The sequence below is a fragment of the Mirounga leonina genome, unplaced genomic scaffold (genome assembly GCF_011800145.1).
Source record: "Mirounga leonina isolate KUSES-001 unplaced genomic scaffold, KU_Mleo_1.0 Mir_170, whole genome shotgun sequence".
NCBI lineage: Eukaryota > Metazoa > Chordata > Mammalia > Carnivora > Phocidae > Mirounga > Mirounga leonina.
Window position 1 is genome coordinate 35,525,758 of NW_023270433.1, and position 16,379 is coordinate 35,542,136.

General features: G+C 39.3%; 1 protein-coding gene across 1 annotated transcript in view; it reads right to left on the bottom strand.

Moving 5' to 3' along the window:
• The window catches only part of LOC118017981 (phospholipid-transporting ATPase FetA-like), a 118,723-nt gene that overhangs the window by 58,951 nt on the left and 43,393 nt on the right, over window positions 1–16,379 (bottom strand). The window contains exons 4-7 of the mRNA XM_035016383.1: window positions 8,786–8,844; window positions 3,819–3,932; window positions 2,871–2,969; window positions 1,180–1,241 (exon numbers count right to left, since the gene is read on the bottom strand). Coding sequence (XP_034872274.1) covers window positions 1,180–1,241; window positions 2,871–2,969; window positions 3,819–3,932; window positions 8,786–8,844 — 334 coding nt within the window. The remainder of the gene's footprint in view (window positions 1–1,179; window positions 1,242–2,870; window positions 2,970–3,818; window positions 3,933–8,785; window positions 8,845–16,379) is intronic.

A 16,379-nucleotide genomic window follows, 5' to 3' on the forward strand; every position in this document is an offset into this window, starting at 1 on the left:
TTGACTAAATCCATTTGGTCAGTAATTCCCTAGCCTTGCAAATTTCTAATATACTGAGTTTTGTCTTTTTTTTTCTTTCTTTCTTTTAAGTTTTCTTTTTAATCACAACTGACTTTTTTGGTGGTATCTTATGAGAGGCTTCAACAGACCAAAACACTTGAGGAAATAATCCACCACGAGTAAGAATCAGCAGTCACAATAAATAACAGGATTAGATGCCCAAGAACTTCACATAAAAGAATTATATGATTAAAATTACAGCTCCTGGGGGTTCTGTAAGGCCACTGTGAACAAAGACTGGACTTCAATTTTTAATTCCTTCAGGTTTGTACTTATTAACAATCATGTTACTGCACACACTGGTCATTTTTCCTGTTTTACAATCTCTATTTGTTGACTTCTTCCCCATCTCTTTTTTTTTTGTTTTCTTCCCCATCTTTTAAGGCCTAGCACAGACATTAGCTCTTCCAGAAAGTCTTCCTTGATTCCTTTAACCAGCTATGATTCCTCATTTTTATTAATTCCTATAATAATTTTTTGTATCTCGTATAATAGTCTCCATATTTTATTTTATATATGAATTACATCTGCCTCCCTATATTCCTGACAAAGGTAAATTGCTCAGATTTTGTACAGCATCATCAAATATAAACACAGACCCATTGACAACACTTTAGACAGCTATGACCAAACACCACAGCAATAGGTCAACACCAATACTTTATTTTATTATTATTTTTTTTAAGCCAATACTTTCTTTAGATTGTTAACAAAAAGATGACCTGATCAAAGGTTCTATAGTAGAATGGCCAATAAGCCATGCCAGAATCCACTGATGTTCTAAAGACACATATCTCCATGCTGACCACTGCATTAACAATAATCGCTTGTATGTCATAAATTGTTAATTACCTTAATATATATTATTTCATTTTCATTTTTGCAACATCCTCCAAGGTAGAGAATATTATCTTCCTTTACAGATAATATGAGGCCCAGAGAAGTCTGAGGTCACACAGCAAATTCAGGGTATGCTAGATCTAGAAACAAATTCTTATGTTCAACCTTAGGTTCTTTTCACTGTCCTACCTTTCCAAAGTACCCAACACCATCAAGCTTTAGCAAAGACAACCCTCTCCCAGAGTTGGTCCTACCTAAACTGGTTTCCTTATGACTTACCTGCCATTCATCACCACCAGAACACAACGGTTGTTGACTTGATTGTCATTTTGGTGTCTTTTCTAAAATTACACAAGAAAATGTTCAGGAAATAGGCATAGAGCAAATTGCATGTAGAAGGTTAGTATTCTGAAATACTACCCAATGTGGTTCTCCTTATTTATAATTTTCCTTTACCTCCCAAGCCTAACTACCATTAAAACCAGGGTAAGAGGCTGATTGTCTCAGAGAAGCTGGGAAAAGAGGTCAGAAAAAGAACCAAAAGAAAAGAAAGAGACAAAATCTTGGTTTTAAATATCAAAAGCCAAAGCCTGTGGGAATGAAAACAAACAACTTAGTCAAAGCCACAGAGGAGAGAATGAAAAATGATGGACAGGACTAGAGTCCCTGTGAACACCTTGGTAGGAGCAGGAAAAGTTAAGAATTCTCAAGCCTATCCCCACCACAGTCAACACACAGAAGCTTCTACAGTAGATGCATTAAGGAAAGACAACAGAGGTCTTCTATTCAAAGACCAAATAGAAGGGGGACAAATACAGGGTATGTCCTGATGCTCACATGAATCTTCTACTTCCAGTTGAGATTTCTCCCTGGGAAAAAGGCAGGACTATGAAGAGGGCAGAGAGAATCTTGAATTTGTCAGCATGCTTATCCTAAAGAAACTAAGTTCTAACCCAGAAGTAACTGGGTTATCCTGAATTGGCAAATTTAGCTTTCAGCTCTCATTAAAAAGGTTTGGGATGGTGGGGTGGTAGTTGTGAGACATACTGAGTTTAGTTATAGAGAAATAAAGTCAAATTTTTGCACATCCGAGTTTTGACTAAAATTTCAACCACTACATGGCTAATTATGGATTTAAAAGAGTTGCAGAGTTAAAAAGCTAGAGTAACATCAAGCTCAAAAACTTTGGTCTAAAAATCTATCCTGGCAAAATCAGAAGGACTCTCTTAGGGAAGCTGGAGGCAGGTCAACAGGTCTGACTTCCCAAATCCCACTAGCAGGCTTGGTACTGGGGCCTCATTCTCACGGTTCTGTGTCAGGCCTGCTGTAAGGAGCAAAGAGGATGCCAAGCAGCACTCACTGCGAGCCAGTTTCTCTCTCCAAGACCAGGAAAGGAGTTGGCCTCTGTTTATGTCCTAAGGTATTCTAAACCCAGGGGGTTCCTAGCTGTATATACCTTATGGAAGTGAAAGTTGGAATGGAAAATAGGGAGAGCTAGAGAGGAGAAGGGGAATTTGGAAAGGGGAGGAGAAAATTAGAACAGGACAAAGAGGGAGGAGAGGACAGAGGGAGGAAAGGAACAGGAATATAACAATGGGAGAAGGGGAATGGAGGAAGAAAGATGAGCACAAACTTGGAGAAAGCCAAGTGAATGAAGAAGTGAGAAAGCCAAGTGAAGGAAGAGGTGGGTTATTAAAAAGGAGCTGGAAGAAAGCCTGGAAGAGGGCTAAATGGTGGCAGTGGAAGACAGAGAAAGGCCTTGCACTGTCCCTTTCTGGCCATGCATAGACCACCAATCTTGAGGTTAAGGGAATTACATTTTCTTCTGGGATGGATAAAGAAGCAAGGAAAGGAAACATCTCTTTCCATTCAGTGCTTCTTCCTCGCACTAGGTAATTCTGGGAAGTCTTTTTTGCCCCCCAACCAGTCTAGGTACAGTGAAGGACTAGGAGCCCAGGAAGTCACTTCACCATGTCATCGATGGCATCCTTCACTGCTGTTATGGACAGCACCACCATCAGGGGTATCACAGTTGTGTACCATGCCAAGGAGGAGATCTGGGGAATCAACTGTGAGAGGGAAAAGGGAAAAACTTGGCTCAGAAAGCTTAAAGACAATATATTTCCTACCAGCAACCCCCCCCCACATCTTTCACCTCTACAGGTTCATAATAAATTCAACTATCCTAGTTGCTTTCCACTGTTTTGGAAATATAAGTAATATAAGTAAATATAGATGTTAATATAAGTAAACATTGCCAAGAAAGGACGAAAGAATAGGAGATGGTAAGTTGCCACCTATCTGTCCCAAACTCCACTACAATAGTCTTGATGGGCTATTTCTCCTCTGATGATGAAGGTTCTGGTGAGCGGTAGGGGGAACTGGGAGATAAGAGTGGACATTGGAAAACCACATCCCCTCCCTTATCCCTCAGCATAAGGGGAAATGAAACAATCTGTCCCTCTCTCCCCAGTTTGGGCTGACCCTGCCCTGCTTCCTTGCCCTGTGCTGGTATTCTTATGTTCTAAACCATTCTCTTTCTCAGAATTCCTGCATGTTAACTTTCTGTCAGGGAGGCTGGGACAATGAATGAGAAATGGAGTTGTAGTTGTGGTTGGGGTGAAGAGTCTGTGACCTCCTGTGGTCAAGCTGAACTGGGGCCATGCAGACATGATGAGGGAGCTCCCCTTCCTTGGGATTCAGTGACCTTGTGTCCTTCCTTTTGCAGAGATTTGTTTCATCCCACCTAATCCTGACAACAGCTACTCTATAGGACTGGCCTGACACCCCCAGGCCATCCATTTGCCTGTTACCTAGAGACACATTTCTCAGTTTAGGGAGGAGAAGAACTGATTACACAATCAGATCACAGAGATATTGATAAAATGCTCTGTGGAAAAGATCCCAAAAGTCAATACCTGTAGGAATAGCAAAATGAGGAAATATGCATTTGCAAGTCTCTGGAATTGTTCAAATAGGTTCAGGGGCAAGAAGTTAAAGACACTGTATCTTGAGGTCTTGATGGTATTGTTCTGTGAGTAAAAGAAAACAAGCACAATTAGAGGAACTAAAGACCCACCTCCCAGTCTTAACAAAAAGCACCAAGACCATTCCTCAAAACAGGAAAAAGCCATAGTTCCTCCACCATGGGGTGAGGGGGAGGGAGGGAAGAAGTTTTTGTCTCCCACTTTTCTTGGAGACCTAGAGAATGCAAAGAATGCAAGGCTGATCAATATGGGACTTTTTTGAGGCATAGAATTCTTTGTTTATTGATGCTATTAATAATAATGTTAATAAAATCAACAATAAAAGCTTACATTTATTGAATATTTACTACATGCAAGGCACTGTTCTAAGCATTTTATATGTAGCAGCTTATTTATTCCTCACAATAACCCTATGAGGAGAGGGCGATATGATCACTTTTTGAGGATGAGGAAATTGAGGCACTGAGGTTATTTGCCGAAGACCACAGAGTCAGTTCAGAGTTGGGGCTGTGCTGTCCCCTGAGTCCCAGTTCACTTGTGTAGCTATCCAAGTGCCTTCTTTTCATGGAATCAGAGATCCTTCAGAGTCATCTTACCTCTCACCCACTAGTCCATCTCAGCCCTAAATAGTAGGCAAGTCTGCCATTTGTATTAGCTCTACTGCAGAGCTCTCAAATGAAGTTATTCTAAGCCTGGCAAATTCAGTTTGGTGTGCCTTTATATACTGCTTTCTTTTCTTTCTTTTTTTTTTTTTTTTATTCATTTGAGACAGAGAGATACAGAGAGAGAGAGAGAGAGCATGAGCAGGGGGAGGTGCAGAGGCAGAGGGAGAAGCAGGCTCTCTGCTGAGCAGGGAGCCAGATGTGGGACTCGATCCCAGGACCCTGGGATCACGACTGAGCAGAAGGCAGAGGCTTAACCAGCTGAGCCACCCAGGCGCCCCTATATACTGCTTTTAATGCTGAAGGATGTCAGATGCCAAAAGCAAATTACTCTTTCAACCCTAGCCCACTGAAGGTTCCTACACTGGTCCCTGTCAGCATTGGGAAGTCACTTGCCTTTTAATTGTCTTGAGAGAGTCTGAATAGTTTTGGTTTACATCTGAGCTATGATTTTGCTGAGTGAAAACAGGAACTTGCTAACTCTTCAATCCTGATCTCAAGATGCTGACAGGATCATCTTACTTTCTACCTTGGGGTCTTCAATCATTTGACTTAAGATGTCAGAGCTTGAATATAAGATCTCAAGAAAAGCAAAAGAATAACAATTTAAACCAAACAATTTCCTCAGAACAGGGCTTCTGCCCTACCTTCTCCATGTAGAAGGCCAAAACAAGAGAAAAGACCCACATGCAGTCCTGGAGTATAGATATTGCTCAAGTTGAAGAATCTTGCCGGACTCTGCCTTGGGAAAGCATCAGAGACCTTCTCTTGGAAAACCAAAACCATTCAGTCCTAAGGCTAAAACTTGCCCAGGAGGGCTAGATAGGCTCTTCAGTCAAGACATGCTTGTCTATTTCCCTAGGGAAGAGAAGCTGGTCATAGAGCTTAGGAGTTTAGAGATCTAAGCTACAACTAAGATTTCCTGGGTGTTTTCTCTATGATTTTCTAGTTAATAATCAATCAAACACTATAGATTTCTCAAAGCTTGCTCTGTTCATAGCCCTGTTCTGGGCTATACTAGTAGGCTGAAAAAAATTAAACAAGATCTATCCCAGAGAAGCTCATAGGTCTGTCTTGAATGAAGTTCTAACTAAATGATCACTATTGGCCCTTCTAACCCTGAGAAAATGTTATTCTAACATAGAAATAGCTTTCTTTGATCATGAGATACTCTGAATTTCTCAGTGTCTAAGTCCAGATGGTTCTGAAACTTGGAACCAAAGACCTTTTCTGATCTTTAGCCTTACTGAAGCAGCAGGCCTTCACTACTGATTTTCCATTTGATTTTATAACTAATTATCATATTTCAGGTTTCTACCCACTTGTTAGCATTTATTTAGCAAACAAAGACTAAACAAGTGGGTAGAAACCTGAAATATGATAATTAGTTATAAAATCAGGACAGAAATATCAGTACTTCTTTACTAACTTGGCAACCAGAGTGTTCTGTTCTACTCTTTTTTTTTTTTTTAAAGATTTTATTTATTTGAGAGAGAGAATGAGATAGAGAGAACATGAGAGGGAGGAGGGTCAGAGGGAGAAGCAGACTCCCCGCTGAGCAAGGAGCCCGATGCAGGGCTCGATCCCAGGACTCCAGGATCATGACCTGGGCCGAAGGCAGTCGCCCAACCAACTGAGCCACCCAGGCGCTCCCTGTTCTACTCTTAAACGTCAAACCAGAAGCAATATCTAAAGAATGTAGAACATCTGCTTAACTATGAATTTCTTCAGTGTTTAGTTCTTTTTTGGCAGAGGTGATAAAATTTAAGCGTGCTAGAAGTGATGGATTTTGGTTTGGGCTGTTTATTTATTTAGGTAGTGAAACCTGACTGTTGGCTAAATGAAGGAATAGAGGAGAACATAAGGCCAAAGCCATAATGGGATTCAGAAGTTAGAGGTTGGGAAGAAGAAAAGGAGTAGGACTGGAAAAGAGTAGAGAATAGGAGAAAAATCAGCCATGGGCCATGGAAATGAAATGGTTGTTAGATACATAAGAAAAGGTATTTATTCAGCATATATTTATCAAATGCAGTTTATGTGCCAAATATTGTGATATAAACTGTGGATACAGAGATGAAAGAGACTTGTACTCTTTCTTCAAGAGGCAATGGTTTCTTGCAGAAAGAGAGCTAATATTATTCACAACTATACCTAACTCCCAAAACCACCATGTAAGGTGAGTTAGGCCTTTTTTATAGATGAGGAAACTAAAGATCAGAGAGGTTAAAAAACATGCCTAAAGATGCAAAGTTAGTAAGGAGTAGAGCTGTGCTCAAACTCAGGTCTGTTTGATGTCAAAACCTAGTTTTATTGCATTATAGTGCCTCTCATACATGTCTAGAAGATAGAAAGGGGGAAGAAAATCTGCTTGCATGGCCACACCCTGAACACTGTTACTGTCCAGAACCTCTCTAACTCAGAAATCATAAACTAATGTCCTACAGAGACTACAAATATATATGGCTATATATGTATTTATATGCCTATAGCTATAGATAGATAGATAGATGGATAGATGATAGATAGATAGATAGATAGATAGATAGATAGATAGATAGATAGATACAGCTGCACATACACAAAATAACATGTATAAAAACATTGCTTGTAACTATAAGTGATTGGAAACAACCCAAATGTCAATTTTAAGAAACTGGTTACATAAATTATGCTAAATATACATAGGAAATACTATGCAGGTAAAAAAATAAAAGAAGGAAAAAGCTATTATGAAAACATCTCCAGGACATATTTTTAAAGTTCAGAACAGTTTAAGAAAGTGGCTTTGCTTTATTTACACAAAGAAGCACTGATGAATATACAAGAAAGTAACAAGAGTAATTCCCTATAGGGAGCAGAGGTTGGCAAGGATGGGTGCTGGAGTATGAATTTTAAATATATATCTTTTATGAGTTATTAATAAATAAGTGAAAAATGAACAATCTAATAGAAAATGGGGCAAAGAGGTATTTTCCATAAAAAGAAATACAAAAGGTTAATTAACATGAAAAGATTATTGAACTCACTTGAAATTAAGGAAAGATAGATAACAAAATACCATTTTTCATTCAAGAGCCTGGCAAAGAGGAAAAAGATTGATAATACCTAGTCTGGCAGCAATATGGAAAAAATAGCAGTCTCTACTGTAGGTAGAAATATAAATGGATATAATCTTTTTAGACGGAAGTCTGGCAATATGCATCACAATTTTTAATGTGTTTTCCCTTTGACCCAACCAATTCACTTCTAGGAAATTCTCGTAAGATATATTCACACAAGGGGCACCTTGGTAGCTCAGTCGGTTAAGCGTCCGGCTCTTGATTTCTGCTCAGGTCATGATCTCAGGGTCCTGAGATAGAACCCTGTGTTGGGTTCCCTGCCCAGCAGGGAGTCTGCTTCGACCCCCGCCCCATCCCCTCCTCCCACTCTTGCACTCTTTCTCTCTCTAAAATAAAAATATCTTTTAAAAAAAGATATATTCACACAAATCTGATTAAAATTTATGATTAATGGTGTTCATTCAGAACCATTTATCATAGCAAAACACTGGAGACTATTTGTTTTCTTGGAGGGGGCACCTGGATATGAATGGAAGCATTTTATTTTTTATTAAGGTTTATTTATTTATTTTAGAGAGACAGTGTGTGTGTGTGTGTGTGTGTGTGAGCCAGGGGAGGGGCAGAGAGGGAAGGAGAGAGAAAATCTCAAGCAGACTCTGCCCAGATGTGGAAATCAACCTCATGACACCAAGATCATGACCTGAGCCAAAACCAAAAGTCGGACACTTAACTGACTGAGCCACCCAGGCGCCCCTGAATGGACACAATTTAAATGTTCATCAATAGGAGAATAGTAAAATAAATGAAGGTATATTGAAAACAGTGGAAAACTGTGCCACTGTTAGGGCTGTATGTATTGCCACAGATGTCGAAGTGGAAAAATAATTGTTGGACTATGACTTCATTTGTGCAAGAAAAAGCTACAGTATCTCTTTTCCAGAAGTTATATATGAAACCCAAAATCTGAGATATATTCTCTCCTGAGCCTAGGTCACTAGAATTAATTTTGGTTTCTGAGCCCTCACTATACCAGCCCTCATTGTATAGGAGCTTGAAAGAAAGTAGAACCTATGTTGTAGGATCTACATCTACAATGAATTCCTGCCCCCCTCACAAAGGGGACTATTAGAGGAGAATAATAGCCTCTTTCTGAAGTAACTAGAGGCCTAATACTCACAGGATACCCAAATGTAGAGTTGAGTTCTCTGCTGTTGGCTTGCAGATATCTCACTTGTTCTGGAAAAGAGGAGAGAAATGATGAGAAGGATAACCCTCTATAGATCAGCCTGGGATGCTGGCTGCTAGTGAAGACTTCACTAGATCTTCACACTTTCTCACTGAGGAGTATTATGTCTACAAATGGGATTTTCAAAGAATCAAGACAATAAAAATGGAAATCCTCAAGCATTAAAGCTTTCTGGAGGCAAAAGGGCAAGAAACTTTTTTTTTTAAGTATTTTATTTATTTATTTGACAGAGAGAGACACAGCGAGAGAAGGAACACAAGCAGGGGGAGCGGGAGAGGGAGAAGCAGGCTTCCCACCGAGCAGGGAGCCCAATGCAGGGCTTGGCAGACACTTAACAACTGAGCCACCCAGGCGCCCCAGGACAAGAAACTTTTGAGGAGTTTTGTATCATGAATGTCTCTTAGTAATCCTAGATTATGTCTCCACAGACAACAGGATGGCTGTACCAACATTACTGCTAAACACACAACCCCAGCCCTCTCCAATTAGTCAATCCCAGCACCTTATTTTAAGGTATCTGAGGGTCTTGCCAAGGCAGCTTTTCCTAAACTTGCTTAATGAAATTTAAACCAATAAATCATTATTAGGAATCTATTGTACAAAGGCTAGTGTGTTTGATCTTGTGGGGGGATTAAAAAGATGAGTAAGACATAGCCCCTGACTTCAAGGGACCTGAAGTTTAGTAGTAGTGAGCCTGATAACTATAACACATGACAAAACCATCACATCAAAGCACATAGGTGTTATGAACTGTTACAAATAGTGAGCCCATTATTGTGTTATGAAAAATATTTTTTGTGTGTATTTATATTTTATATTTTTATTTTTTAAAACATTTTTAAATTTAAATACATTTAACATATAATGTATGATTGGTTTCAGAGGTACAGGCCTATGATTCATCAGTTTTATATAATACCCAGTGCTCATTACATCACATGCACTCCTTAATGTCCATCACCCAGTTACCCCATCCCTCCACCCCACCCTCCCCTCCAGCAACTCTGTTTGTTTCCTATGACTGAGAGTCTCTTATGGTTTGTCTCCCTCTCTGGTTTCATCTTGTCTTATTTTTTCCTCTCTTCCCCTATAATCCTCTGTTTTGTTTCTTAAATTCCACATAATGACTTATTTCACTTGGCCTAATGCCCTCTAGTTCCATCCCCATCATTGCAAATGGCAAGATTTCATTTTTTTGATGGCTGTGTAATATTCCATTATATGCATATACCACAGCTTCTTTATCCACTCATCTGTCAATGGACATCTGGGCTCTTTCCATAGTTTGGCTATTGTGGACATTGCTGCTATAAACATTGGGGTGCAGGTGCCCCTTTGGGTCCTGATATTTATATCCTTTGGATAAATACCTAGTAGTGCAATTCCTGGGTCAGAGGTTAGTTTACTTTTAACTTTTTGAGGAAGCTCCATACTGTTTTCCAGAGTGGATGCACCAGCTTGCATTCCTACCAACAGTGTGAGAGGGTTCCCCTTTCTCCACATCCTCGCCAATATTCTTTGTTTGCTGAGTTATTAATTTTAGCCATTCTGACCAGTGTGAGGTTGTATCTCATCGTGGTTTTGATTTGTATTTCCCTGATGCCGAATGATGTTGAGCATTTTTTCATGTTTCTTTTTTTTTTAGATTATTTATTTATTTATTTATTTGACAGAGAGAGAGACACAGCAAGAGAGGGAACACAAGCAGGCAGAGTGGGAGAGGGAGAAGCAGGCTTCCTGCTGAGCAGGGAGCCTGATGCAGGACTCAATCCCAGGACATCGGGATCATGACCTGAGCTGAAGGCAGATGCTTAACAACTGAGCCACTCAGGTGCCCCATTTTTTCGTGTTTCTATTGTCTTCTTTGGAGAAATGTCTGTTCATGTCTTCTGCCCATTTCTTAACTGGATTTTTTTGTTTTTTGGGTGTTGAGTTTGATAAGTTCTTTATAGATTTGGATACTAGCCCTTTATCTGACAAGTCATTTACAAATATCTTCTCCCATCTTACAGGCTGCCTTTAGTTTTGTTGACTGTGCAGCAAAAAGTTTTTTATCCTGATGAAGTTCCAATAGTTCCTTTTTGCTTTTTTCCCCTTGCCTTTGGAGATGTGTCTATCAAGGAATCAAGGAGTTGAAGTGGCCGAGGTCACAGAAGTTGCTGCCTGTGTTTTCCAACAGGATTTGATGGTTTCCTGTCTCACATTTAGGGCTGATCATCCATTTTGAGTCTGTTTTTGTGTGTGGTGTAAGGAAAAGATCCAGTTTCATTCTTCTGCATGTGGCTGTCCCATTTTCCCCAACACCATTTGTTGAAGAGACTATCTTTTTTCCATTGGATATTCTTTTTTTTTTTTTTAAATATGTTCTTTTTTTTTTTTAAAGATTTTTGTTTATTTATTTGACAGAGAGAGACATAGCGAGAGCAGGAACACAAGCAGGGGGAGTGGGAGAGGGAGAAGCAGGCTTCCCGCAGAGCAGGGAGCCCGATGTGGGACTCGATCCCAGGACCCTGGGACCATGACCTGAGCCGAAGGCAGACGCTTAACAACTGAGCCACCCAGGCGCCCTCCATTGGATATTCTTTACTGCTTTGTCGAAGATGAGTTGACCATAGAGTTGAGGGTCCATTTCTGGGTTCTCTATTCTGTTCCATTGATCTATGTGTCTGTTTTTGTGCCAGTACCATACTGTCTTGATGATGACAGCTTTGTAATAGACCTTGATGTCTGGAATTGTGATGTCTCCAGGTTTGGTTTTCCTTTTCTTTCTTTCTTTTTTTTTTTTTTTAAGATTTTATTTATTTATTTGAGACAGAGAGAATGAGAGACAGAGAGCATGAGAGGGAAGAGGGTCAGAGGGAGAAGCAGACTCCCCGCCGAGCAGGGAGCCCGATGCGGGACTCGATCCCGGGACTCCAGGATCATGACCTGAGCCGAAGGCAGTCACCTAACCAACTGAGCCACCCAGGCGTCCGGTTTTCCTTTTCAACAATCCTTTGGCTATTCAGGGTCTTTTCTGGTTCCAAACAAATTTTAGGATTGTTTGTTCCAGCTCTGTGAAAAATGCGGATGGTATTTTGACAGGATTGCACTGAATATAGATTGCTTTGGGTAGCATAGACATTTTAACAATATTTGTTCTTCCTATCCATGAGTTTTTCCATTTCTTTGTGTCTTCCTTAATTTCTTTCTTAAGCGTTCTATAGTTTTCAGAGTACAAATCCTTTACCTCTTTGGTTAGGTTTATTCCTAGGTATCGTATGGTTTTTGGTGCAATTGTAAATGGGGTTGATCCCTTGATTTCTCTTTCTTCTGTCTCATTGTTAGCGTATAGAAATGCAACTGACTTCTGTGCATTGATTTTATATCCTGTGACTTTGCCGAATTCCTGTATCAGTTCTAGCAAATTTTTGGTGGCGTCTTTTGGGTTTTCTACATAGAGTATCATGTCATCTGCAAAGCATGAAAATTTGACCTCTTCTTTGCCTATTTGGATGTCTTTTATTTCTTTTGGTTGTCTGATTGCTGAGGCTAGGATTTCCAGTATTTGTTGAAATACAGTGGGGAGAGTGAACATCCCTGTTGTGTTCCTGATCTTGGGGGAAAAGGTCTCAGTTTTCCCCCATTAAGGATGAAATTCTGTGGGTCTTTCATATATGGCTTTTATGATATTGAAGTATGTTCCCTCTACTTCTGCACAATGGAGAGTTTTTATCAAGAAAGGATGTTTATTTTGTCAAATGCATTTTCTGCATCTATTGAGAGGATTATATGGCTCTTGTCCTTCCTTTTATTAATGTGGCGTTTCACACTGATTGATTTGCAAATGTTGAACCACCCCTGTAGCCCAGGAATAAATCCTGCTTGGTCATGGTGAATAATCCTTTTAATGTACTGTTGGGTCCTCTTAACTAGTATCTTGGTAAGACTTTTTGCATCCATGTTTATCAGGGATATTGGTCTGTAATTCTCCTTTTTAGTGGGGTCTTTTTCTGGTTTTGGGATCAAGATAATGCTGGCCTCACAGAATGAGTTTGGAAGTTTTCTTTCCATTTCTATTTTCTGGAACAGTTTCAGAAGAATAGGTATTAATTCTTCTTTAAATGTTTGGTAGAATTCCTCTGGGAAGCCCTGGGAATCTGGCCCTGGACTCTTGTTTGTTGAGAGATTTTTGATTACTGATTCAATTTCTTTGCTGGTTATGGGTCTGTTCAGCTTTTTTACTTCCTCCTGTTTCAGTTTTGGTAGTTTATATGTTTCTAGGGATTTATCCATTCTTCCAGATTGGCAGATAGTTGCTCATAATATGTTCTTATAATTGTTTGTATATCTTCAGTGTAGGTTGTGATCTCTCCTCTTTCATTCATGATTTTATTTATTTGGGTCCTTTCTTTGTTCTTTTTGATAAATCTGACAAGGGGTTTATTAATCTTATTAATTATTTCAAAGAACCAACTCCTAGTTTCATTGATCTGTTCTACTGTTCTTTTTATTTCTATATCATTGGTTTCTGCTCTAATCTTTATCATTTTTCTTCTCCTGCTGGATTTAGGCTTTATTTGCTGTTCTTTCTCCAGCTCCTTTAGGGGTAATTTAGGTTGTGTATTTGAGACTTTTCTTGTTTCTTGAGGAAGGCCTGTCTTGCTATATACTTCCCTCTTAGGACTGCCTTTGCTGCATCCCAAAGGTTTTGAACAGTTGTGTTTTCATTTTCATTTGCTTCCATGTATTTTTATTTTTTTAATTTTTAAAAAAGATTGTATTTATTTATTTGACAGAGAGAGAACACAAGCAGGGGGAGCAGCAGGCAAGGGAGAGGGAGAAGCAGGCTCCCTGCTGAGCAAGGAGTCCAATGTGGAGCTTGATACCAGGACCCTGGGATCATGACCTGAGCCGAAGGCAGCCGCTTAACCGACTGAGCCACCCAGGCATCCCAAGCTTCCATGTATTTTTAAAATTCTTTAATTTCCTAGTTGACCCATTCATTCTTTAGTAGGATTTTCTTTAACCTCCACATATTTGTAATCCTTCCCAATTTTTTCTTGTGGTTGACTTCAAGTTTTATAGCACTGTGGTCTGAAAATATGCATGGTATGATCTCAATCTTTCTGTACAAGTTGAGACCTGATTTGTGACCTAGTATGTGATCTAATCTGGAAAATGTTCCACGTGCATTCGAGAAGAATGTGTATTCTGCTGCTTTAGTATGAAATGCTTTGAATATATCTGTTAAGTCCATCTGGTCCAGTGTGTCATTCAAAGCCCCTGTTTCCCTGTTGATCTTCTGCTTAGATGACCTGTTCATTGCTGTGAGTGGAGTATAAAAGTCTCCTACTATTATTGTATTATTATCAATGAGTTTCTTTAATTTTGTTATGAATTGGTTTATATATTTGGCTGCTCTCAAGTTAGGGGCATAAATATTTACAATTGTTAGAGCTTCTTGTTGGATAGACCCTTTTATTATGATATAGTGTCCTTCTTCATCTCTTATTACAATCTTTGGTTTAAAATCTAGCTTGTCTGATATAAAGATGGCTACTCTAGCTTTCCTTTAATGTTCATTAACATAATAAATGGTTCTCCATGCCCTCACTTTCAATCTGGAGGTATCTTGGGTCTAAAATGAGTCTCTTGTAGGCAGCATGTCGATGGGTCTTCTTTTGTTTTGTTTTGTTTTTAATCTATTCTTACACCCTACATCTTTTGATTGAAGCATTTAGTCCATTTACATTCAGAGTAATTATTGAAAGATATGAATTTAGTGCCATTGTATTCCCTGTAAAGTTGCTGTTCCTGTAGACAGTCTCTGTTCCTTTCTGGTCTTTGTCACTTTTGGGCTGTCACTCCACTTAAAGGATCCTTTTTTATATATCTTGCAGGGTTGGTTTAGTGTTCACAAATTCCTTTAGCTTTTGTTTGTCCTGGAAACTCTTTCTCTCTCTCCTATTCTGAAAGACAGCCTTGCTGGATAAAGTATTCTTGGCTGCATATTTTTCCCATTTAGCAATTTGAATATATCATGCCAGTCCTTTCTGGCCTGCCAGGTCTCTGTAGACAGGTCTGCTGCCAGCCTTATGTGTCTACCCTTGTAGGTTAAGGATCTCTTGTCCTGAGCTGCTTTCAGCATTTTCTCTTTAACTTCAAAATTTGCAAGCTTCACTATAATATGTTAATATTAATATTAATAATATTAATATTAAGGTGTTAACTTATTTTTGTTGATGTTGAGGGGGAGTTGTCTGTGCCTCCTGGACTTGAATGCCTGTTTCCTTCCCAGATTAGGGAAGTTCTCAGCTATAATTTCTTCAAATAAACCTTCTGCCCCTTTCTCCTGTTCATCATCTTCTGGGACACCTATAATATGGATGGATATTATTTTGCTTTATGGAATCACTGAGTTCTCAAAGTCTCCTTTGTGATCTAATAGTTTTCTTTCTTCTTTTCAGCTTCCTTATTTTCCATCATTTTATCTTCTATATCACTGATTTGTTCTTCTGATTCATTCATCTTCACTTTTATGGCCTGCACTTGGGACTGCATCTCAGTAATAGCATTTTTAATTGTACCCTGACTAGATTTTAGTACTTTTATTTCTACAGTAAGGGATTGTCTAGTGTCTTTTCTATGCTTTTTTCAAGTCCAGCTAGTATCTTTATAATCATTGTTTTAAATTCTAGTTCAGACATCTTACTTATATCCATATTGATTAAATCCCTGGCAGTGAGTTCTACCTCCTGTTCTTTCTTTTGGGGTGAATTTCTCTGTCTCATAATTCTGTCCAGAAAAGAAGAAGGAGAAAAAACAACAACAGAAAAACAAAACAGAAAACTAGATCCTGGGTGTGTTTTGGTCTGCTTGTTAAAAGAAACTAGATCCCTCCCCCCTGCCCCCCAGGAGCTTTGTACTATCAGTTTGCTATCACTCAATAAACCTTGCTTTGCTGCCCACCAAAAGAAGAAAGAAAGAAAGAATCTAGATTCCAAAATAAGAAAGTAAAAAATAAAAAAATATGTTATATAAAAATAATTACAAAAGAATAAAAAAATTATTGAATAAATAACAAAATAACCAAAAAAACCACAAAACTGCAAGACTAAAGAATAGAAATACAAAGAATACCATATACTGTTTTCCCCAAGAGCTGAAGCTTTGCAGCCTTCTGTGATCAGTAAACTTGGTGTGATCCAGTTGTTTGTGCTGGTCTTCTGACGGAGGAGCCTGTTGCACTGATTCTCAGGTGGACTTGCCCTATTGAAAATGTACTTCCCGGGGCGCCTGGGTGGCTCAGTTGGTTGGGCGACTGCCTTCGGCTCAGGTCATGATCCTGGAGTCCCGGGATCGAGTCCCGCATCGGGTTCCCTGCTCGGCAGGGAGTCTGCTTCTCCGCCTGACCCTCCTTCCTCTCATGCTCTCTGTCTCTCATTCTCTCTGTCTCAAATAAATGAATAAAATCTTTAAAAAAAAAAAAAAAGAAAAAGAAAATGTACTTCCCTTGCACAGAGGCTTGGCTCAGTGTAAGCGG